General features: G+C 37.7%; 1 protein-coding gene across 1 annotated transcript in view; it reads left to right on the top strand.

Annotated features, from left to right (window-relative positions):
- Nucleotides 1-25,421, top strand: part of RASA1 (RAS p21 protein activator (GTPase activating protein) 1) — a gene marked incomplete at its 5' end in the record, with an annotated part of 46,014 nt that overhangs the window by 8,025 nt on the left and 12,568 nt on the right. Inside the window, 9 exons of the mRNA XM_009997841.1 lie at nucleotides 351-403; nucleotides 1,084-1,234; nucleotides 7,503-7,581; nucleotides 10,465-10,585; nucleotides 12,655-12,811; nucleotides 14,933-15,020; nucleotides 17,573-17,650; nucleotides 19,797-19,954; nucleotides 20,232-20,308. Coding sequence (XP_009996143.1) covers nucleotides 351-403; nucleotides 1,084-1,234; nucleotides 7,503-7,581; nucleotides 10,465-10,585; nucleotides 12,655-12,811; nucleotides 14,933-15,020; nucleotides 17,573-17,650; nucleotides 19,797-19,954; nucleotides 20,232-20,308 — 962 coding nt within the window. The remainder of the gene's footprint in view (nucleotides 1-350; nucleotides 404-1,083; nucleotides 1,235-7,502; nucleotides 7,582-10,464; nucleotides 10,586-12,654; nucleotides 12,812-14,932; nucleotides 15,021-17,572; nucleotides 17,651-19,796; nucleotides 19,955-20,231; nucleotides 20,309-25,421) is intronic.

The following is a 25,421-nucleotide window of genomic DNA, read 5'->3' as shown; positions in this document are numbered from 1 at the left end:
CAGTTCATGATTCAAGTAAATTTCTGCATGCGATTGACTTGAAAAAAAACGCATATTAATTATCTAGCATTTAAACAATTTATTTTCCTCTCTAATCTCAGTTAAATTTAAACATCAACACGTGATGGGCATTTTTATTAAAATTGATTTATTTATGTACCTGTTAGTTTTTTCATTCTGTTGGCAGAACAGAATATTTAAGTAGCAAAGTCATTGATTATCTCATCTATATGTATTAGGTCTTTTTAAATAAAGATTAATTCATAGGTGCCAGAGCCTTGGATGTCACCACAGCCAAAAAAGAGAGCTGGTAGTCTTGCTTTCTAATTTTTCTCTTCATCTTTGTTAAGATGGTTCCATGGGAAGATCTCCAAACAAGAGGCTTACAATTTGCTGATGACAGGTACTTGTATTTCTGATTGAAATGCAGTGGTAGTGAAATGGCACAAAGTGACCCTATTCGTATTAAACTCTGGCAAAAGTTCCTCCTATGTATGAATATATCAAAGTGTTGTGTGGTTGTTTCTTCAGTATTATATTACATTGGAAGAAACCTGTTGTGGCTATGAGTGTTGAGCATGTTCTTGAGTCCAGTTAAATAATGCTTTAAATTAATGTCTGAGTAACTAATTGTTTCACTCATTAATGTCGTTATCAAAATGCTGCACAGAAAATGCTTTTATATATCTAAAGGAAAATACATTACAAACATTTTGAGTCCTTTCATAGAGCAAATATTTATTTAAATGAAAGCATCAAGATTTTTGTCTGATATTGTTAAATAGCATACTTTAAATATTAGAACAGAAGTTGTTAATTTTTTTTAATGTTTTCAAGCTTGTTTTTTATACACTTGTGGAGAGGTGGCAAAGATGTGGCTGGGTTGCCAGCTACAGCTATATTTAGCATTCTTTTTAGCTGTTTAGAACTAGTTCATCTAGTTTGACATTACTGCTGGAACTTAACCTTACAGACTTTGTATTTCTTCAAGTGTACAGTTCTTGCTGATATATTTGGAAATAGATATGGTAAGAACTTATATATAACACTAAGAAAAATAACACTGTTACGATATCTTCTCAGTTGGTCAGGTGTGCAGTTTTCTTGTGAGGCCTTCAGATAATACACCTGGTGATTATTCACTTTACTTTCGGACCAGTGAAAATATTCAGCGTTTTAAAATATGTCCAACATCAAACAATCAGTTTATGATGGGAGGCAGATACTACAATAGGTAAGTTTTAATGGTGAAAGGAGTTGCGCGTATTTTAAGTTTATGTCAAGAATTTATATAACTTGCTCCTGTTAATTATTTACTGTTAAAAGACTATAGTTTTCTCAATAGTATACTAACCATTTTTGCTTAGTAGTTACTTGTAACTGAGCGAGTACCTCAAGCTTGCAGAAGCCTAAGCATAGCTTCTGCCTTTCAAAACATTTGTCCTGCCAAACTATTTTCTTCACACTACACATTGTGGATTGTATGGATCATATGTGGATCTGTAATTAAGAGAATGCTGTGTTGTCATGGAAACTACTCTTTGTTCCTTTGTCTATTTGAAAAGGGAAAACAAAAATGTTAATTTTATCTGAAACATTCAGTGTAGTTTGAAAATAATAGAGATGGGTATTTACAGGAACAGGGAAAAATACCTTTGTTGTTGGAAGAAGTAGTTGAATTGTGTTGTAGTATGTGTGGTACTTAGGTCAGGAGTACAGAGCTCTTCAGAGTGAGCAAACGTGGGAGGCATTTGTTTTGCCATTGGTACAAAAAACAGTAATTGGTACAAAAAAGAAATAACAATAAATGTTTCCCCTTCTGTGGGAGAAGCTGTCAATACAGCTCAATCCTTGATGATCTTGTGTTTAGAGTAGTGGATGCAAGACTTCCTGGTAGTGAAAACTCACCTCCCTCTTTTAAGTGGAGGCTCTTGCCTGCCTCACAAAAGCTGCACTTTTCCAGACTTGCTCACATAGAACCAGGGCATTCTTCATCCCAGTGGAGGATTGCTATCACTTCCAGCTTGGCTTCTGAGTGGGTTGAGATCCAGCAGCTGGTCTGTCTGAGAAAATGCTGAGTTCTCCCAGCTAAGAAGTTGAGTGGGCTTTTTCATGTGGTTTCAAATGGACAATGGTGTGAGGCTAAACAATTGGAACTTTTCAAATCTATGCATATCTCACACCCAGGCTGCTTGAATACCTTCTTCATCAATCAGTCTGTCCTCCAGACATCGTTATTGAAAGCCAAGCTAGTTGCAGTATCAGCCTTTCTTGAAGGTAAATGCTCTTTTGCCCATTCTCTAGTTACATGGCATTTTATAGGAGGATTATAGGCTAGGAGCCTGCACTCCAGGTGATGTCAGACTACCTAGCAAATTTTTGGAACTCATTACTCTCAGATGGTTTTGCAGCACTAAATAGTATATCTTCAGAGAGTTACTACCCTAAGTTTTTATTTTAGATTACTTTAGAATGCTGCTCTGGATTCATTTGAGTTACATACATAAATTGCATTGCATCTGTCAGAAGAAGGTTCTTTCCACAGTAATGAACAGAAAGCAAGATTCTCAAGTTAGGCAGCACTAAGTTAGGAAAAAATGCCTTTCTTTTTTTTAGTATTTCGTTACGTATTTTGCAGAGATCTTCCTCAGTGTGAAAGAGAATCTGCAGAGCTTTAAGAGTTTTCAGTTTTTTGTTGAATGTTTTGGAGAATTACTGTTATACTACTAGGCTGACATTCAGTCCAACTTAGCAAGTTGGTAAACTACCTGGATGCTCAAGTATCTAATGAATTATGCAATGCAAGATAATAAGACTGCAAAATAAACATGGCAACTGCCCAAATTCTATAATGTAAAATCTACTGCAGAGCGCAGTAAATAAGAAGCAGAAAACAGGGAAGAACAGTGGCATTTTGATTCTTATATTAGTTCATTTAATGGGCACACTGTAAGAAACAAATCTTTATGTGGAGGCTAATGTGGTTTTGATACGTAGCATAATTTGAAGTGGCTGAAAAGTGACAAACAGGGCATTGAATCCGGAACAGAGATACATTAAACAAATTTACGCAAGATAGTGAAACCATTTATAAGCATTTCTTGGTGCAGAGTGTTCTGTCTTTGTGGCTTATCTAAAAATGTAGTGTTTATCTTCATGGTTAAAATTTCAGATTTAAGAAGTGCTACTTCTTCTCTAAATTGACCAGCTTGACAATTCCATTAACTAAGCTTTTTTTATAATTAACTGCTTCAGTAAATGCTCTGAAAGTATCTCCTTTGAATTCTGATACTAGTATTAGACTAGATCTTTTTGATGTCCTTGGTAGCAGAGTAGTTTTAATATTCTTAAATGATTTTTGTGATTGTATTTGCAGTAATAGATAAAATGAAAGCAATCTGCTCTTTGTCTGCAGAGCATTGATTACAGTTATGCTCTCAATCAATTAGAGACCAAGATTTTCCATACAAAACAAGGTAAAGAATAGTAAGGAAGACAAAATGGAAGAAGTTTGTTTTATTTTTTAGATAATCTGAATATCCAGATATGGGGCTAGAACCACGATAACCTATATATTGCTATATAAGCAATAGTATGTTTGGTAGTATTCCTGAAGTTGTTACTCCAGGTCTTCATAGGGAAGGGGATCCTAGCTACATCTTAGGAATGTCTTAGTCTGTGCTGCATAGGAATACTTATTTTTTTCCACCAATCTGTTCCTTTTGCATGTGCTCCCATCACAGTATATGTAAAATGCTTTAAATCTCTGTTGAAGGGTATGAATGTCAGGCTGTGTTTGCGGTCTGTCTTACAGAGGTCTGCTTTCATTATTTATCAGCTCTGCAGAACAGCCAACCTGTGGCCTTTTAGCTGTGCACTTGGAAGGTCCCCATATAGAGCATCTAAATACATGTTGGGGTTTTATTTTGACTGTGTAACAAAGCAGTATTTTCTGCATGGGCTTCAGTAGAGCATATAACTTCTCTGATCTTTATACTTATTCCATGGATAACTAATTACTTTGTTAATCAACTTCTTACAGTTCCATGGAAAAATGGCAAAGCCATTCATTGGTGGTTGTTTTGAGTCTGTGACTGAAGTTAATTTTCTTTACAGCAGCCAGTATGGTGCTGTGATTCAGGCCTGAAGCTAAAACAGTCTTGATAACACTCCAGTGTTTTGGTTCTTGCTGAGCAGTGTGTAGAGCCTTTCTCTGTGTTCCAGAGAACCAGACTGACCAAAGAGATATATTCAGCAATAAAAACCAAAGAGGTTATTTTGTCTTCTGAAGTGGGTGTTGCTCAGACTAACTGGGCATCAGTTTGCTTGTGAGAGGTGGTGAGTGAATGCTTTTGCTTTGCTAGTGTACTTTCCCCTCATTCATTTCTTAAACTCGCTTTACCTTGACCCACAAGTTTCATCAAATAGGCTTTTGCTAGTTTTGCTGTTGTCCTGAGGGCAGGGAATTAGCAAGCACTGTGGGATGTTCAGCTGCTGGCTGGGTCACTACTCCGTGGGCCTTTTAACATCTTCTTCCTTCTTCTTTTCTTGAGCTTTTAATGCTGAGTGTGACGTTGTGTCCAGGGAATCTATCCCTTTGCTGGTTAAGGTCAGCCTTTGTGCTGTACCCAGTCCCAGGTTGTTGCCCAGGCCTGTCCAACTTTCAGGATGGGTTCAAAGGACCAGGGATCAGGGAAAAAGGAAAGCCTCAGCACTGCAACTACAGTTAAACAATAGTCAAAACATGAGTGTGATATCAACACAGTGTTTCACATCAATACAGTGTTTCAGTTACACATCTAAAATGCAGCACTTGATGGACTTCTGTGAAGAAAATTAACTCTGTCCCGGGCAGACTGTGTACAGTCATGATTTTAGTAACTGTGTCATGAAACCTTAGTCTGAAGTGTGTATATACTGGTGTATGGATTTTTCCTGTGAGGGTGATCAGACACTGGAACAAGTTACCCAGAAATGTGTGGAGTCTCCATCCATGGAGATTTTCAGGATCTGCACAAGGGCCAGAGCAACCTGCTATCACGACACTGCTTTGAGCTGAGGGCTTGGGCTAGGTCTCCAGAAGTGCCTTCTGGAGTGCCTCAGCTGTTCTGTGAATAACTTCCTTATGTGTTTCACACAGTGTTTTTATAGATAGCATGTATTAAACTTTCAATTCTGATTTTAGAAAATGTGGTAGGAAAAGCATATCAGGCCATATCTGTCCTTCTATCTGCCTTCCTTCCAAAATTCAACCTGCATTCAAGAAAACCTGTAAAAGTAGTGGTTCTTCTTTGTTTCTGTCAAAGGAGAAGATAAACAGTAGTTTGTAGAGTGAACAGGCTTTAAAGTTATCTTTAATTTGAACAGTACAGTTTGAAAATTTAGTAAATTATTGAAAGATTATGCTGTTTCAACTGGTAGATCAATCTGTACTGTGATGGGCTGAACAATATAGGTTTAACATATGAAAGCTTTGCCTTTATAATTCAACAATGCTTGGTGAACAACAATGAATGGTGTTACTTAGTTCTGCTTTCTGGATTCTTCATTAGTGGAAATTTCAGCTTCTGGAATAACTCCTGATTCACTCCTTTAACTGCTTATGATTGTGAGATACTTTTAAAATCATTCAGGTAGCTGAGATCTGTGGAACCTTGTAAGACCTACGAAGAGATTAAAGTAACAGTGATATAGTATTGAGACCCATCTTATTTCTGAATATCAAATAAATTTTTAACCTTTTATTTTTTAATCCATGCTTATTTATACTTTCCTTTATGCATTTGTGTAAATAGGGTGTTTGTTGCTGTTAGACACTGGAGAGTGCCACGTTTCATTTTCCTGTCCCTTAGATAACTTTTGTGGTCAGTCTGATTTCAAGCTTGACTCTTTACATTAGATAACTCTAATCCCTTGCAAATTCTGTCGTGTACTTGTCTGGAGATACCTGGTATCTGTGTGTTTGCAGTGTTCAGGCACTTGAGCTGTTGTCATCATTGTAAAGCAATATATGTGACCATCTGAATTGAGTTTGTTTGTGGGAGGAGAGGACTGCAGAGCCAATCCATTAGTCACTCCATCCAGGGAAAGCCCTAGTCTGTAGGGTACTCCTAATTACAGAGGGAATTTTCAAATGCAACTTGAATTTATTCTTCAGCCCCTTTTTACAAATTTGGAAGAAACTGGGCACCTCTCCTTATATTGAGGAAACCCTGTTGCCATTTTTAACCAAGGAAGGAGAAGAGGCATTGACAGTCAAGGTATTCTTGATTTGATGAGAAAAAAATTGATGCTGTTTTACTTACTACAAGATGTTGGCAGTAGCTACTCAACATGAAAAATAAAATTACTGATTCATTTTCTGTAGTGTGGCAAAGTTTAAATTTATTATGCAGAAAATGGCATAAGCAGATTGCATCTCAGCAAAAATTGAAAAAATATTTTAATTCAGGAATGCTGAAAGACAAATTTGCATACCTGCAAAACAAAAAAAATAATTTGTGGGAATACTATTTTATCAAGCATGCAGTAATTCATAACTTTAGAATGAGAGAGAAAAGTGAATGAAGATGTCTTGGGATAGCTTTATTTAGAAGTTTTTGAAATTATTTTTACAGTATCAGATTTTGTTCCTGTGTTGGACACAGCTGTATCCAATTGTAACTGGTCAAAGATTTTATTGCCGCATACCTTGCTGATTAGCTTAGCACACAGATCTAAGTATGCACCAAGTGAAAAGATACATTTTTGTTTTATGCTTGATTACTTAATTCCTTTTTAGGCTGATGCTTTGCATATGAATTATTTATTTCTATGGATGTTCATGTTGCTTTTCTTTATGTCAGTGTAAATTTCAGTAACTGCAAAATTAAGTTAGTAACTCAAATGCCGACTCAAATGCTTTGAATTTCAGCTTTCTGTCTGTCACTGCTTCTCTCCTGGCCTTCCGAATGCAATTGCAATCTAAATCTTGTGATTAGAATGAGTGATTCCCTGTAGGATTGCTACCAATTAAATATATAACTTAATAAGATAGCTCACTGTTTTCCAAGTATAGGCTGTGTAAGCTCGGCTACAAACTGTTTTCTTTTCCTGTCCTCGTAGAAGGAAATGACTGTGCACTTGTGATACCTTCTATTCCCCTTCCATAGTTATTCGAGGACTTGGAAAATTATTGCCAATGAAATAGCAATTTTCATCCTGGTTGGAGAGCTGGTAATGCACATGTGCTACTTGAATGTGAAAAAAGTAGTGTCCTCATTTGGCATTTTAAGCAACTAATTAAAATACTTTGCGGAGTTTAGAATTAATACATTCTGAATACAGTTTTGTGAACTTTCTTGACTTCAGTATATTAGTAAATTCTTATCACTACAAATGAGATTATGATTTTATTAAAACTTTGTGAGAAAGTTTTCTGTGGTTGTCTGGAAAAGTAAGTTCTCAAACAGAAGGAAAATTAACCTGTTTAACTTTTAACATCTCTTTTTTTATTGGAACAGTATTGCTGACATCATTGAGCACTATAGAAAAGAACAGATTGTTGAAGGATATTACCTTAAAGATCCTGTTCCAATGCAGGTAAGATTTAATCTCTGAGCATTTGTTGTTGAAGACACAGACATAATCATCATCAAATCAAGTTATAGACTGAACTACAGCGGACACCAGTGATGGTTAAACAGTATCATCTCCAGCTTTAATGTTTTCAGCTTCTGTTTCTCACGTGTTATCCTCAAATGCACTCATTTGACAAAGGTTGGCCTGTAGTCAACAGAGGATGTGGCAAGCTCTGTCTGTCCTCTGAGGTTGCGGTGTGCCCCTAGCTCTGATCCCTGGCTCAAACATGCCTCAGTCCCATGTTAGGAGGAACCAGTCTGCCCCTCCTGTCTTCTGTGTCTGAGGTTTTCAGTCTGCCAAAGGAGGAAGTATGTACAGGAAAGCTTCAGGGATGACTGCAAGTCTGGGCTTGCAGAAGTTGTTCTGGAGCACTCTTGCCCCATAGCAGAAGTTCATCCTAAGAAACCACCGGTGCACGCTGCATGATGTTATAAAGTATACATGTGTATTTTGTTGCCTCTCTGTTCACAAACTACCATGTTTCAGTGGTTAGAAATAGGCCTTTGGTTTACTTCCTAAATCAGGATACAGTCAGTTCATACCCCTTTGTGGGACATGTTGTGTTAACATAAGAACATTTCTTGTATTCTCCCTTAGCTCGCTAACCTAAGCCTGCCAAAGCTGATCCTGTCCCATTGTAATATACTTGTATTTGTCCTGCTGCCACCAGTTTTGGTGCAAGCTCACATTTTTGCAGTATGGTGGACCAGAACAATTCAGAGTACCATTTCATAGGCAATTCACTTTCTCTCTGGAAAATATTTAACAGCAATATCCTAGAATAGGTGTCATTTTTCTGTGGTGGGTTGATGTTGGCAAGCCGCTACAGACGTGCTCATTTTTTTGTTCACTTCCATGTCCAGTGGGATGGGGACAAAAGCAAAAAAAAAAATCTTGAGGTTTGATACAAATACAGTTTAATAACCAAAGGAGGGGGTGGGGTGTTGGGGTGGAGGCAGAGGCAGTCACTCTCCGCCTCCAACAAGCAGACTTATGTGTAGTTGCACTCTGAGCAGTGTTCACCCAGGAAGAGAACCCCACACACCCCCACAATTTTATAGCTAATTTTTTACGATGGGGAGTATCACTTGGATCAGCTGGTGTCAGCTGTGCTGCTGTGGCTGCTTCTAACATCTTGCCCACCCCAGCTACCTTGCTGGAGGGAAGTGGAGGAAGTCTTGATGCTGTGCAAGCTCTGGTTAGCAGCAGCCAAAGCACTGGTGGATGCCACATCTGTTTTAGGCACAAACACAAAACAAAGTATCAAGAGTTGCTGTTACAAAGGTTGTTTCCACAATGGCTAGACCTAGTTACATTGTCATAGCCACATTATATTCTAACTCAGTCCACCCTTCTTTTATTTCAGCTCTTAAGTTTCTACTTTGCTGTTATCTAGTGGTATCAACACTTGTAACTTTTATGTTGTACTAGTAGACTGTCACCTTGTTATTCCGACCTTTCCTAGACTGTTAATTGAGTTGTATCATCAGTTCTTTCCAGTTGTTTGCTGCTGTTAACTCATGGTCAGGAACATGTTTGGGACAAAAAGCAAATATGAGTCCTGAGACTTCTCCTTGAAAGGCTTCGCTGGTAGCTTTCCTCCAGCTCCATCATCCCTCTAGAGTTATGGCATTATTTTTTTTCATTTTAGCTTTTTGTTTATGCACTTACAGTTCCTGTATTAACAAACATCTCTGTATTGACTCATTTTCCATGTGAGACTAGCTCAGATTCTTTTATCCTATCGAGATATATTTATGACTTGCCTGGTTTACAAATTTTATGTTCAGCTTTGTTATCTGCCTTCCATATCCTACCACACTCTGTTTTTGAGAGGGAAAAAATGAAATCAGAAGTCTTGGGTACTTTTGGGGTCAGTCTAATTGACTTCTGCTGTCTGATATGAAATTGACTTGATATCTGTCCCTGGATCTGTTGTTTTGTGCACTGTTATATGGGTAGTTACGGAGATTACCTTGAGCTCATAAACATGTAGATGGTGCTTCCATTGAAGATCCTGTAGTTCCTGCTAGTCCTATAAAAATATTTTTCATCTTCCTTTTGTCACGTTGTTCAAAATTGTAATTCTTGTTGATACTCAGGCATGAATAAAAGTATCATATTTAGCGTGAGCCAGTTCATATATCGCTTTTCTTCTCAGTGCTGTTCTTTCTGCTTGACAGTTTTAGTTTTCATGTTTTCTTATCACTAAAGAACTTTTGCTGATCATCTTGCTTAGTAAGGTCAAACTTGGCTTGGCTTTTGGCCATTCTCATTTGTTACATGCGTTTCCAGATCCTACAGTTTTGCCTATGCATTTGTCCTTTTTCTGTTTCTCGTTTCTGCTTTCTTCTGTTCTCCTGAGTTCTACTCAGTTAGGACATGTGAGTTGTAATGAGATTAATGAGGGACTGTGCAACTTTGAGTCTGTTTTAATTATGATCAGCACTGTTCTTATTGCTTCAGAGTTTATCCATGATTACTCAGTCCCAAAAGCTTTAGCAGAGGGCAGAAGCTAGAAGAATTTTAAGACTTGCATAAATTTAACAGAAATCACGGTGAAAGAGGCTGCTTTTCCTTGATTATGAAAATGACATGTTACTTTGGTGAAGCTGGTCTGTACTGTAAACTTTTATCACAATTCTTGAAACATGGAAGTAGGTCTACTACATTTCTAGTGAGTTTATTGCATGAAAAATTAAATTTCTTTATTTAAGTGCACGAGAGAATAATAATAGTAAGTTGATACCATTAAGTAAGATGATCCTAGTTGCAGCTTCACAATAGACCTTCTTTCATGGTGATTTCTGATTTTAAAATATGTTTTTCTTACATGTTTACCAGCACCAAGAACAAGTGCTTAATGATACAGTGGATGGAAAAGAAATCTACAATACGATTCGTCGGAAAACAAAGGATGCTTTTTATAAAAATATTGTCAAAAAAGGTTACCTTCTGAAAAAAAGTGAGTTATGTTTCCATCTATGATTTTTTTTTTTTCCTAAAAGCAATGTAGGTATGCATCATAGATTCATAGAATATCTCATTGGAAAGGACCCATAAGAGTCATCAAGTCCAACTCCCTTCTTGCAGGACTCCCTAACACTAAGCCATGTGACCAGGAGCATCATCCAGATGCTCCTTGAACTCTTGATAGGCTTGGTCTATGACAGCTTCCTTGGGGAGCCTGTTTCAATGAACAACCATCCCTCAGTGAAGAAGAACCTTCTCCTGATATCCAGTGTGGATTTCCCTGATGCAGCTTCATTCCATTTCCTCAGGTCCTATTGCTGGTCAGCAGAGAGAGCAGATCAGCACCTCCTGCTCCACTGCCCCCCTTGAGGAAGGTGTAGACTGGGATGAGGTCACCCCTCAGCCTTCTCTAAACTGAATATGCATACTTAATTAATTTGGTATAGTGGTAGAAAGGACAAAATTGAAGTGGGCAAAAGGTTCTAGAGCATGGGTGAAGAGTAGGAAAGGTCTCTTTCCTAGTACGTGAATAGAAGATGATGCATAAAACTGCATTCAGGGTGAAAGTGCTGGTTGGTAGTTCTGAAAAAAAATCTGAACATAGCACAAAATCTAGGCATGTTTGTCAGAGGCAGCATTCAAACTCATTAACTGAAGGTATATTTTCATAAAATGTGTTTGCATTTAATATGGAACTCACTAAATTCTAGCTGGTAAGAACAGGCTAGAGAGCTAGAATAGTGTATATCTCTATATATTTGCTGGAGAGCACACTTTTTTGTTATTTTTAAAGTTTTAAATGTAGAAAATAGTCCTAACACTGACACAGTTAATGTAACATACAGTAAATACATTAAAAGTTAACTGCTTGGCTCATCTCAGTATAACCCTGACGAATTGCCATTGAGCAGGTCTTGGAAGTTCTAAGGAAGCTAGTTTCTTGCCAAATATTATATTTCTACTTTTTAAAAATGTACAGTAATGAAGGCAGAAAAATGATCAGTAAAATTTCTGCAAATGACAGACTGTAACTGGAAGGGTAAGCTGCAGATAGTAATCTGGATAGTGACTAAAGTGAGAATGTGCAATTTTAACACGGCCAAATATAGAAAGAACGTAAAAAAATAAAAAGCACCCCAAATTGTAGACCCTCTGAACAGAGCAAGGAAAGCAACTCTCCTATTGAGAAAGCTGATTCTGAGAAGGGATGTCATAGACTGAGGAATCAAGTAAGAACTAATTGAAAACCTTTAGCTGTGAGAGGTAATGAGATACTTTAAATGTGCAAACCAGAATAGGTGGAGAGAGGTGCACGTGGAACAAATTCAGTAAAATCACTCTTCTATCTAGGAGACAAATGTGTATTAAGTGGATGTTAGAATTGTCATTTTGAAACAGTGCTAGTACTTGTTTATTGAGGCTCAGGGTGGATTTAATATGATCAAAGTATAAGATAAAGGCTGAAGTTTCTACTAAGTAGTACTGTGACTTAGTTGCAGAAAGTTCCTAATCCATTGTTTTGACTGAGAGAAGTGGAATCAGCAACATTCCTGAATATAGTTGTTTTTGGGGCATGAGTCTCATTTAAATTTGCATATAACATGTTCCCATTTCTGTTGTTCAGCTATATTGTTCTAAGAAACTGTAATGCAATCTCTTAAACATGGGTCAGAGTTTAGGAGTAACTTTTTCATGTAGAGTTTATTTCTTAATTAAAATTCTAATAAATAGTCCCCACAGCATCATTATTTGCAAACTGTGCAAGTACAGTCTTAACGCTGAAAGGAACTCACTGTCCAGGCAGCTCATGTGGACTTGCTTAAACCCATTTAAATTAGCAAAAATGTTCAGAGAACTAGAACCATGAAGAGGGTCTAGTTCTAGCCACATGTTGCATAAAATTGAGTATGTATACTGATATTAGAACTTCATTGTGATTGCCTGTAGGTTGTTCTTCTGTTTGCAATTTGACAAAGACTTTACTGCTCTCTGTTTTCCTCATTAATGAAATTTGCACTCTTTTAAACAGTATTGTAACTTTTTGTTTGGCTTTCTCTACAGGTAAAGGAAAGAGATGGAAAAACTTGTACTTTATACTAGAGGGGAATGATGCCCAGCTTATTTATTTTGAAAGTGAAAAACGAGCCACAAAACCCAAAGGACTAATAGACCTTAGTGTGTGTTCCGTCTATGGAGTACATGACAGCTTGTTTGGCAGGTAGGACACTGACTTTTATTTTTTGTATGTGCAGCAGGAGAGTTGGCTGCTAGTTTGAGATATGTACAAAATCTTGGCAATATGTCTCTAGTCAACAGGTAGCCCTGGCTTGCACCATGGTTCTTGATTCATACCAAGGGTCTGTAGTTGGTGTGGGTTGCAAGTGCATCTGTAGGCAGGTGTAGCAAGGTCAAGAATTCTGTCAGTTGAAAAAGCCTCACACTTTCTGATAGGTATTTGAGAACTAACCTGGACAGGTGAAGTCTGTAAGGGCTTTTCTGTGAAGAACAATAACTTTGTCAGATAAGACCAACCTAGAAGGTAGTGCATGTAAGTAAATATCCTCAGAAATTGTTTTTTTTGTGTGATTACTGTATTCAGACATAATTTTCACATCAAATCTTACTTACTGAAGTATTTTGACATTCAAAATATGCCAAGTGCAAGGGATGTGATTATTGTTAAAGAAGCTGAGAATCAAGTCTTTCAGATATCACTGATAATAAACAATAAAGAATTGATATATTTGCTCATTTGCAGTTACAAAAAAAGTCTACTGTCCTGTATTAATACAGGACAATATAGTGTCTTATGGATTAATTAGGTATACATACTCCTGCAACTGTTAGGCAGAGTTTCTAGTTACATTTATTGAGAAATTATACATAGCCAACTTTTAGATAATTTTGTGAAAAACCCCTTTAAGATAAATGTTTACAATTAGTGGCATTTCTTAAACTGCAAAGATTGGTGCTTTTCTTTGTTGTGTTGGTTTTTTTAATGTTTTAAATAATTTTGAAAAATCCATTAAACTAATGAAATGAGGAGCAAAACTACAGATGAAGAGCACCAGAAGATCAATTAAAAAAAAACAAACAGAAATATTCCTCCCTATCCAAGCTGGCAATTATGCAGGCAGCTTCAGTGTTTGTTGTGAACAAGGAATATTTTAGTTAGCAGCAACTCTGTTTTAAACAGCTTTTGAGAAACACTGTTCCTGTGCGTAACATTGTAGTTGGATAGTAAGTGGTACTGAATATAGGTAGGAGGACATTCGCTTTTGCACCTGCTTAAGAAGCTGTTAGTGAGGAGCTGCAGCTGAGAAATAGTTCCTCCTGAAATTTAAGCAACTGCTGAAAGCTGCCTTTTCCCCTTTCTCAGCAGTACAGCGAAGTCTGTAGCTTTGCATGGTTCTTTGGTGGCAGTAGTTTAATTAGCCCCAGACCTGGCTGCTGCTACTCTCCTCTGCTCTTCTGTAGCACGGAGTGCAGTGTCAGCATTTCTCCAGGCAGTGTATATGGATGCAGGAAATGAAGACTGAAGTTCTTTTGCAAATAAAGTAGGATCCTTCGTGTTAACACTAGTTGCAGGGAGGGGGGATGTATTTCCTCAAGCACAGTGTGGAAGGTTATGAGTGAAGGATCCAATAGAAATAGCATGTAATTTAACAAACTGATTTTTTGGCAAATCAGTGGAGGTGCATAAAGTCGCAACACTGCAATTGCATTTAAGGTTGGAGAGTTTTTTTCATATCCATTCAATGATTATCGTGTGCTCCAGGACACATTTTACTCCATTACTTGTACTCTAGTACATGTTTTATTGGTAACAAGAGCTGTGGGACACATTCAGATTCCATATGTAGTACTGTTTCCTAAGCTCCTGAAAGACAAATCCATAATCTATGATTAAATGATTGGGAACTCCTGCTTTTCAAGCCTTTAGGAATAGTCCTTGTTGACAGGTCTTTTCCTTTAGCAGACAGCTGTTTTTTTGCCTTGACTCTTAAGTCCACTTACATGCCTATGCAGTACAGGCCATTCTGGAAGTTTCACAGTATTCCAAAACAAAGTGGCTATACTGAAGAGCCAATTTCTTAAAATGACATACCTTGCAAGCAGAATGCAGTTTTGAAGCCCCTAATTTTTGAGTTGAAGTTCTTCCTCTTTCTGTGTGATGATGCTGCATGTATACAAACAAAAATGTGATGCAATGTTCCACGCTTCTTACAAACAAACAGCAAAAATGTATTAGTTCAGTGTAAGCTTTGTTTTGGCACAGATCAGTGAGTCTTAATATTATGAAGGTTCATAACATATTTTTTGTTTGTTTATTTTTAAGGCCAAACTGTTTTCAGATAGTAGTTCAGCACTTTAGTGAAGAGCATTACATCTTTTACTTTGCAGGCGAAACTCCAGAACAAGCACAGGTGAGAGCTTTTCTTGGTAAATGTAACTTAAAAACTTAAAATACAACTTTGTCATTTGGTGTTTAATGATACTGTCCTTCTTAAACAGGAAGCAAGTGTGTCACAGATAGTGGCTATTTCTGTATTAGCAGGTGTTAGAGTAGAGGAGACCTGCAAGGAGAACAGTTAGTGCTGAGAATCCAGCACCTGCTACATACATTTGGGAGTTTAACTTGGGTTAAGTTCCAGTCAGGTCCCATTGACTATATTTCCATTATTTTCCATTTTATGTTTCTGGAGAACTTTTTTTTTTGACCTGGCTAAATTCAGAAGAGTAAGTTACTTTCCAAGACTTCTGCATGTTGTACACCAGAATATGTTAATTGTGAGGTCTTCAGAGGCATATTCCTGACATGAACTGAAGTGCTAGAGCATGTATGATCGCTCAGTAACCAAAGTATAGTAAACAGCTGCCATTTATAGTTATTTGTCCTGTCCATAAATTGGTGGTTGCTCATAGTCTTGGGCCCTGATGATGCACAAAAAGTAAGGTTTTCTCGTTTTAGCTGGTGGCCTTTAGTTACTAGCTCAGTTATGTTTGCTGATTAAAGTTCTCTGAGATTGACTCACCAGCAGCAGAGTATACCTAAGATGAGATAATATCCTTATTTATGAAGTTTACAGCTCTGAAATTACACCTATTATATCAGAATTTAAGCTTTCTGTTTGATTTTATTTGAATTGAATAAAAGCTGTTCAGAGCACTCAGAGTACTATTCACTAGAGCATGAAGGCTGTATAAATTTAGTATTCCTTTTGTGCTGCATATAAAGGAAAACACAAAATTGCCAGTTAAATTAATACAAATTAATGAAAGTCCCTAAGATTAAATTGGAGTGATGGTGGTATTTGTCACACAAGTGACAGAGAATATAGACATTAATTTCTACACTAATTACCGCACGTGGGTTTTTGTCATATTTGCAGTGTCTTTTCTGTTCCAGAAATCAAAAACATTTAGAATGTGTAGAAGGCAGAATATCCTGCCTTATACCCTGAACATCTGGTATAATCTGCTTTTGGTTTTGATCGGCTTGACAGGCTCTTCATTGCATTTATACAGAATACAGATGTTTAGGGTTTTTTTAATAATATGACTTCAACCCAGGAAAGTTTACAGATATTTCTCTTTTGAGAAGGTTCAGCTTTCTTCCCCCTGTAACATTTCATGGAGGAATAGTTTTATTTGTATATTTATTTGTATATTAAGGCTCTGGTAAATAAATATCAAAGCAGTGCCATCCTGTGGGCTGCATGTTGTCCTTATGGTTTGTATGAAGCAAAAGCAGATGTAAAATGTGGCCTTAAATACTACTGCCACTGTGCTTAGTGTGGCACATTGTTTAATCTCACAGCTGTACATTTTGCCATTTAATGGGAGAGGTTTTTCCGCTGTGACTGAGTACAGAGGCATACTGTGCATTCAGGAAGTTTCTGTTAAGAGTATTTAGGAGGCATTTGTTTCTTCGATTACTACTCCTTCTGAGAATAAGGAAACAAGCTGCTGAAACTTCATTATGCGTACTTGAAAGCTTTTCCTTCTGCAAAAGGTTTTGAAAGCTGAAACTTAAATCAGTCTAGCTGAGAATAGCTGCAGCACATCTTCCTGTATTTTAAAAAAGAGGAAGATACTGTGAAGAGTAAGATTGAAACACTGTTGTAGGTTTTTAATAACTTCGTTAAATTGTACCTTGAGATACAGATTTTAAAAGGTTGTTTGTTAAAAATCCAGTTTTTTTGTTTTGCCAGAGCTATACAAAATCCAGTGATTCAAGGAAAAAAACTAGAGAATGGGGCTATAACATACCTTCTACCTTCCAAACACCCGTTGCAAAGCTCCTCTTACTAATTTGCTCACACTGCAGGGGATTTTTCAGACAAGGCCTGGCAAGTTGGCAGTGCTTCTTAGCTTATTTGTTTAAAAAAAAAATATGCACAAGGTTCTACAGTTAGTTTGGTTTCAGACAACCTGTTTATTTCATTGATCAAATGGAATTCATCCATCTACTCTGCTTTATGCATTTCTGAGCAAGTGGGGAATGTTGGATATATGCTTCTGTGTTTCTCTTAACACTGTTTTTGTTTGTAAATGCACAGTATTATGACTGCCATGCAGAAGTACTGGAGAGGGTAATTAGAACAGTTTGTCTTGCTAACTAATTTTTCTCAGAAGCAAAGGAGTTTTTCTTCATTTAATATACCATTTGTAATTTAATGTAATGTCAGTAGACTAGAAAATTGGTAAAAGTCACACTGTATACCCATTAGTATTGCTTGTATTTCTAAAATAGAAAATGGTTCAGTTTTGCAAATCCTTTATTAGGTTTTGCTCTGTAAAGATAAGGATTTTGCTTTAATCATCAAATTTACATACTTTGGAATTACAAAAAACTTGCATTTTGCCTGCCTAAAAGGAAAACCTCAGAGAGTTGGGGTTTTTTGCTATGTCTGTTCCACTGCAAGAAGCTGTATCTGACTTTGTTTTATTACACTCTTCTGTCCTTTTCTCTTAGGACTGGATGAAAGCTCTGCAGATGTTTTGCAGTTTAAGAAAAACCAGTCCAGGAACATCAAATAAACGTCTACGTCAGGTGAAGCTGATATTATGGGATTGGCAGTGCATTTTGGAGTGTTTTGCCTCCTTGTTGTGAAACAATGTGGAAAAATCTCAGAATTTTACTTTCAACAGTAGTAAATATTACGCGTGCTTTCCTTCCTTTTTGGAGTTACACAATACCCTTGTGAAACCAAGTAGCAAGATCTATCCTTTGTTACAATATCTGTAACAGAAAACCCAGAATGGCTTTAGGGGAACTGCATGTTCTTTGCTAGGTATTAATTGCTGACCACGTTTGAGTAAAAGTGTGAAGAGTGTTCGTATTGCTTTAACTTCTAAAATTTACCACATATGGGAAACTAAAAATTTGTCACACTTACGTGATGTGAACAAAACAGTTGTCACTCATTTTCAGTAACAAATACATGGAGTATAATGCTTGTAGCTTAGTTTCTCTTGGTCACTTTCAAATTCTGTCTTTGTCAGAATTTCCTCAGAGTTAGAAGACAGTCATAAATGGCTAAGTCTTTGGAGAATAACAGGAAAGTACTTCAAGACTCCCTGTTCGCTGGGTTTTTTTGGTTTTTTTTTTATGTTAGGACTATTCAGTGTTATTTAACAGACAGTGGAGCAAGGAATAAAATAGGGTGTTTATCATGATGCACAACTATTCCATAATTAACACTAAAGATCACAGAATACAAGATAACCTTGGTTGTAAAAAAGACCTTCAAGATAATTGTTAACCTAACACTATCAAGTCCTTAACTAAAGCATATCCCTAAGTACTATGTTTAATCCACTCTTAAATATCTCCTGGGTTGGTGAATCCACCAGTGCCCTGGTCAGCTTGTTCCAATGCCTGAAATTGGAAGAAATTTTTTTGATGACAAAATTCTTCCTAACACCAAATCTAAACCTCCCCTGGAGCTACTTGAGGCCATTCCCTCTTGTCCTGTCGCTTGTCTCTTCATTGGCCAGTCCGATCCCCACCTCTTTACAACCTCCTTCCAGGTAGTTGTAGAGAGCAATGAGGTCTCCCCTCAGCCTCCTCTTCTCCAGGCTGAACAATCCCAGCTCCCTCAGTCTCTCCTCCTCAGACCTGTTCTGCACACCCCTCATCAGCCCAGTTGACCTTCTCTAGCACCTCCATGTCCTTTCAATCCTGCAGTGCCCAAAACTGCACACAGTGCTCAAGGGGCAGCCTCACCAAGGCTGAGTAGAGGGGCAGGATCAACCTCCTGGTCCTGCTGGTCACACTAGTCCTGATGCAGACCAGGATGCCATTTGCCTTCTTGGCCCCCTGGGCACACTGCTGGCTTATGTTCATCTGGCAGTCAATCAGCAACCCCAGGTCCCTCTCTGCTGGGCAGCTCTCCAGCCACTCCTCCTCAAGCCTGTAGCTCTTCTGGGGGTTGTCATGGTTGAAATGCAGGATCCAACATTTGACCTGACTGAAATTCATGCCACTTGCCTTGGCCCAACAGTCAAGCCTGTCCAGATTGCTCTGTAGACCCTCCCAATCCTCAGGCAAATCAGATCAACACTTCCACCCAGCTTAGTGTCACCTGCAAACTTACTAAGGATGCACTCTATCACCTCATCTAGATGTTTGTATACTACTAAATACATTAACTAAATTAGGTGAATTTGCAGTGAAGTGGCAAGTGAAATTGTTGGGCTTTAAGGTGCAAAAGCAGAGCAAAAAGAACGACAATCTGAAATAATTAATTGCTTTGAAAGAGAAGAAAATGCTCATCTGCATAAAGGAATAGAATTTAGTATATTGCACAAGGGAATTTTACATGATCTGTTATGGAAGCACCAGAAAAACCTATTGTGTTTGGAATCATCCATTACTCTTACTCGATACCAATCTTTGATTTCAGTAAAATTGTCTGTGTATAGAAAACTTAGTGTTTGCAAATCCTAAGGTGCTTTAAAAACATGAGGCTGGAGATCTGTTTTCAGTAACTATATAGGTTACTTTTTTTTTTTTTACACTGGTGCCACTTAAAGTGTTGTTCCATTATTTCTGTTCCTTGCCGCTTTCATTAGGACATTTTAGTTTGTATTCATACATTGTCATTAAGCCTCTGCACAGAGGATAAAAACCGTTTCATTCATATGCTTTGTATTATGTTAGCAATAGCAAGTAAATTTTGTGTATTTTTTTTCAGGTCAGCAGTCTGATTTTGCATGTAGAAGAAGCTCATACGCTCCCAGTAAAGCATTTTACTAATCCATATTGTAACATCTACCTGAACAGTGTCCAGGTAGCAAAAACACACATCAGGGAAGGGCAGAACCCTGTATGGTCAGAAGAATTTGTCTTTGAGTAAGTATTTATCTTCTTGAATTACTGCATTTCACTTTTAAGTTGCATTGAAAACTCTTAACATTGTACTGTTTTGTATATGTTTTTTAAAAATACTGTATGTGCAGCCTTTCAGCCAAATTCTGCATGGGCAGAATTTTCTGTAGGCACCTAAATATTTTTGTTAATGTAAGTGTCTTTGGCTGATAATGAGAACTCATGATTGAAATGAGTTTAGAATAAGCTTAAATGCCAGCCAAGTATAGTATTAATTGAGGCTTTCTGTCTTTTCTCCTAGTGATCTTTCATCTGATATTAATAGATTTGAGATAAGTCTTAGTAACAAAACAAAGAAAAGTAAAGATCCAGATATATGTAAGTATTTTTCTGTAAAAGATGATATATATTGCAGCAATGGATATATTGTGTAGCTTTCATTACTCTTGTCAAACATTGTCACAGGAGAATTGAGTATATTTTTATGCTAACCATACTGCTGTGTTTATATGTTTTGGATGTCTGGTACTGACTTTCCATTAATGTTTTTGCAATGAGAACCTGCATGCTTTTTAATAATAAAATACATAGTAATCCAGTCCTCTGTATCTAGGGGCTTTCCTAGCTCTGCTAAAGAGTAGTAATTGTGTTACACAATGTCTGTGCTTACCAAGAAACAAGAGGAAAGAGAAGCTGTCAGTATTAGTCTGATCCATAAAGTGCTAAGTTCACATTCTTCTAAGTCTAATAACACGGAATTCCCTTTCAAATCTTTTGTTACTTGCAGTGAGAAAGAGGAAGGGAGGAAGGGTGTAGTACTTTCATCACTAAAAAAATATATTCTTTTTTTGGATCCTGGTGCTCTCTGTACAAAATTTGCCGTGTTATCTTTCCATTTTACGTCATCTGTCCACTTACCTTGTACACTCTTGGGCTTAAACCTGAAGTTACCTCAGTGTCACTTTGAATGGGAAAGGATGTGTATTTTCTCCTACCTTTTACAGAAATTCCTAAGATATTTTTTTTTCCTCCCCAGACAGCTGCTTCTTAACTGTTTTGTTTCTGTTCCAGCAAATTAATGGCAAGCTGGTAATATAGATCAGCTTATTAGAAAAGAAAGAGTTTGGACAACATGGATTCTGAGCTGTTAGGTAGAAAAAGTATTGGGGTTTTTTCTCTTAAGTTTACATCTCTTCACACACAATGTATGTGTTTTTTCTCATGTTCAAGGTATGTTCTTTCCCATTACACTTGTTCTGGAGCAACTTAAGCCCCCTTGCTCCTCTTTGCTGCTTGCAGGGAATGATGCCATCCTGCCCCTTTCAATTTTTTTCCAAGGTTTTCTCGATTTCTTTGTGTTCAGAGTGGTCTGTTCCAAAGCCTATCAGAATATTTGTAATCTATTGCAGTTTTTTCAGTTTGCAAAAAGTGTGTTACTGGCCTGTTTCATATGCCTCAGTGGTAATTTCTTGATATATTTTTTTTTTCTTTCTTTGAGATTTGTAGAGAAACCTTGAACAAAGCAGAAGAATTGCTGGTCATTTTGAAAGTTCTGGCAGAACCTAATTACATTTCTAACCTTTTTCCTCTTCCTTTGATTAGAAAACTTTCTGCATAGCAGGAAGAAAAAGATAAGTTCGCTCTGACAGAAGAGTTCCAATTGCAGTTGTGACCGTGTCCTTGCACTGTTCTGTTACTCATTTGGTCTGGAAAACTCATTGTCTAGTTAAACAAAGCTCTGGTTAGTAAAGGAATCTTTAAAAGGATAAATCTTAGATGGGGTACTTCAGCAGCTTCTTGAAAAGTGTCTTCGTAGTTTCCTCCTCTCTGTCCATATTAAGGAGGTTGTGTGAGCTTTGGATACATCCCACTGACAGGAAGTGTTGTAATGTTTCCTTACCTTGGTCAGGAGCAGGATTAGTTGAGTTTCTTGGTTGCAGTTAGGTACACTCTTGCAGCATAACCTGGCAGCCCTTCATTTTGAGGTAAAGGTTAGACACTAAGTCAACTTGAATGAACACGTATCTCTTCTTATACCCCTGGCCCTGTTAAATATGTGAAGTGCAGGGTGGGGTAAATGAGCTAAACCAGACCTTATCTAACTTAATGTGTTGCACTGCCTGAATAACCCCTGAACTCTTCAAAAGTAAGAGAACTGGTTCCTTTCCTGAAATTCACAGCCACAGCTGTTAAACGTGGACTGCTGTCAAGCGGCAGTCACATGAAGCTCGTACCTTCCATCTTCCCAGTTAATTGGTTAATTCAGATTTTCTGCTTGTTTTTTCTGCCTTGCAGTGCAGATTGAAGGCCCAAAAGTCTGTTCTTGGTCTCACTGTTTTATTTCTTTAATCATAAATACCAAAGTTAAATACCAAAGTGATAGTACCATGAAGGCTGTTTTTGCAGTATTCTAAGACATTTTCTGAGCTTTCAAGTCATCAACTTTTAAGTTTGTCTATTATGAGTATCCTGTCATTATTCTAGTATTTTTGTTTTTAAAAAGGTATTTTATGTAGACAGAAATTGCTCTAAACAGTTTAGCATCAATGCTTCTAGGTTTTCCTTGTTTCTCTAACTATAAATTTAATAAAGATTTATTTAAATACATAATGGCTTAAGGATACATCCCACTGACAGGAAGTGTTGTAATGTTTCCTTACCTTGGTCAGGAGCAGGATTAGTTGAGTTTCTTGGTTGCAGTTAGGTACACTCTTGCAGCATAACCTGGCAGCCCTTCATTTTGAGGTAAAGGTTAGACACTAAGTCAACTTGAATGAACACGTATCTCTTCTTATACCCCTGGCCCTGTTAAATATGTGAAGTGCAGGGTGGGGTAAATGAGCTAAACCAGACCTTATCTAACTTAATGTGTTGCACTGCCTGAATAACCCCTGAACTCTTCAAAAGTAAGAGAACTGGTTCCTTTCCTGAAATTCACAGCCACAGCTGTTAAACGTGGACTGCTGTCAAGCGGCAGTCACATGAAGCTCGTACCTTCCATCTTCCCAGTTAATTGGTTAATTCAGATTTTCTGCTTGTTTTTTCTGCCTTGCAGTGCAGATTGAAGGCCCAAAAGTCTGTTCTTGGTCTCACTGTTTTATTTCTTTAATCATAAATACCAAAGTTAAATACCAAAGTGATAGTACCATGAAGGCTGTTTTTGCAGTATTCTAAGACATTTTCTGAGCTTTCAAGTCATCAACTTTTAAGTTTGTCTATTATGAGTATCCTGTCATTATTCTAGTATTTTTGTTTTTAAAAAGGTATTTTATGTAGACAGAAATTGCTCTAAACAGTTTAGCATCAATGCTTCTAGGTTTTCCTTGTTTCTCTAACTATAAATTTAATAAAGATTTATTTAAATACATAATGGCTTAAAAAAAAAAAAAAAAAAGCCCTAGAATATAACAGTAGACTTCATCTGCTGCTACTAGAAACCAGGAGCTCAAGTATGATTAGACAGTCAAATCAGTAAATCTCTCGGGGTAATTCCTTACACTGTTGAACTCGGAGTGGAAGTTCTGGTTTGGTTTTGCACCATAATAGTTAATTTCATATTAGTTCAGATTGAAAGAGAAACATTTTTATAATGGAGGCTGTCACCTCATGCAGGCAAGTCAGTAAAGCAAAGTGTGAGCCAGAGTCATTTCTTTTGGGTAGAGCTGCTACTTGCAGTAGTGCCAGAGCTTGTTTTTGGAACTGGTACATGTGATGTATTTGGCAGGAAAAAAGAAAAAGTTGCTGTGGCAACAAAAAAGTTGCCTTTGCCTGTTCAGTGGCACTGGGAGGTAAGCTTACTGTGGCAACTCAGGACTTAATTCCCTTCCTCACTTATTTTCCAGCAAAATTACACTAAGCTTGTCTGGTGCAATGTGTGCAGCCAGCATGTTTGTGGGCTTTGGGTAAGAGGGAAAGATGCAGGCTATGAAGGCCAACAGACACTTATAAATGGTAGGAAAAACATAGTGCCTGCCACCACAAGAGAACCACAGCAGTGCCACCTCTGAAAAAGAAGGCGAGCACAGAAGCACCCTGTCCTGAACATCTCGCCAGCTTGTAGGATGAGCTGTGCCAACATGGCAGTGGCTGGTGTCTGCAGATGTTACGATTTAGTATGTCTGTCTATTGAGCATTTTTTACTTTCTCAAGATTTCTAATGGCTTTTATTCTGAACCAGTAATTAGATTTGTAGGGGTTTATTTGATGGTTCAGCTTTGTCTTGAACAGGGTTAAACAAAGACTTAGTAGTAAATTCAAGTTCATTCCCAGTCTGAGGACCGGAACAAAACTAACCACTTTTCAGCTTTATTCCCTAGTTGTATATACTCACAAACAAAATACAATCTTGTCACTAAGCATTGTCCCTGAAGTCTCATTAGCAAAGAATCATAGAATCATTAAGGTTGGAAGGGACCTTAAAGATCATCTAGTTCCAACCCTCCTACCCTGAGCAGGGAACCCAACCACTAGATCAGGATGCACAAAACCTCATCCAACCTGGCCATGAAAACCTCCAGGGATGGGGCATCAACAACCTCCCTGGGCAACCCATTCCAGTTCCTCACCACCCTTATAGTGAAGAATTTCTTCCTAATATCTAACCTAAATCTCCCCTCTCTCAGTTTAAAACCATTAACCCTTGTCCTCTCACTATCTTCTGATGAAAAGCCCCTCCCCAGGTTTCCTGGAGCCCTTTTCAAGCACTGGAAGGTGCTCTAATGTCTCCCTGCAGCTTTCTCTTCTCCAGGCTGAACAGCCCCAACTCTCTCAGTCTGTCTTCATAGCAGAGGTGCTCCAGGCCTTTGATCATCTTGGTGGCCCTTCTCTGTGCCCTCTCCAACAGGTCCATACCTTTCTTGTGCTGAGGGCCCCAGAACTGTACACAGTCTTCCAGGTGGGGTCTGACCAGAGCAGAGTAGAGGGGAAGAATCCCCTCCCTGGCTGGGCTGGCCACACTTCTTTTGGTGCAGCTCAGGATGCAGTTGCTCTCTGGGCTGCGAGTGCACACTGGCAAGAAACCATTAAGAAACCCCAGTCTTTCTTTTTTTTTGTACTAATGTTCATCATGTAAAATACTGATACTTTTTAGGTCAAGATTGTTGTCCAGAAAGTTCTTACCTATGTCTGGAGAGATTAGCTATTGCTTTGTTTGATGCTTTTCTGTATAGTTGTTTCTCTTCTAGTATGTGCTATATGGCAAAGTGTACCACAGGGGAAAATTAAAGAAATTACCAGTTTATTATAGATCCTGTATTTCATCCACCATTCCTCTGACACACACGTGCCTTGCATGTATCTCACATGTACAAATAATTTAAGAAGAAAAACACTTTGCTTAGTTGAAGGTACAGAAGCTTCCATGCTGGGGAGAAATATTCTGGTCTAAAGACATAGTCATGTCCACACTGGTCTTAAGTAGCAGGTGATTGTTTTTCACAACATATGACTGATTTGAATGCATTCGCTTTTATCAGTTTCTCAACTCCGAACA

The sequence above is a fragment of the Chaetura pelagica genome, unplaced genomic scaffold (assembly GCF_000747805.2).
Source record: "Chaetura pelagica isolate M959 unplaced genomic scaffold, ChaPel_1.0 scaffold84, whole genome shotgun sequence".
NCBI lineage: Eukaryota > Metazoa > Chordata > Aves > Apodiformes > Apodidae > Chaetura > Chaetura pelagica.
The sequence above is the reverse complement of the archived record's forward strand: the minus strand, read 5'-3'. Positions and strand labels throughout refer to the sequence as shown.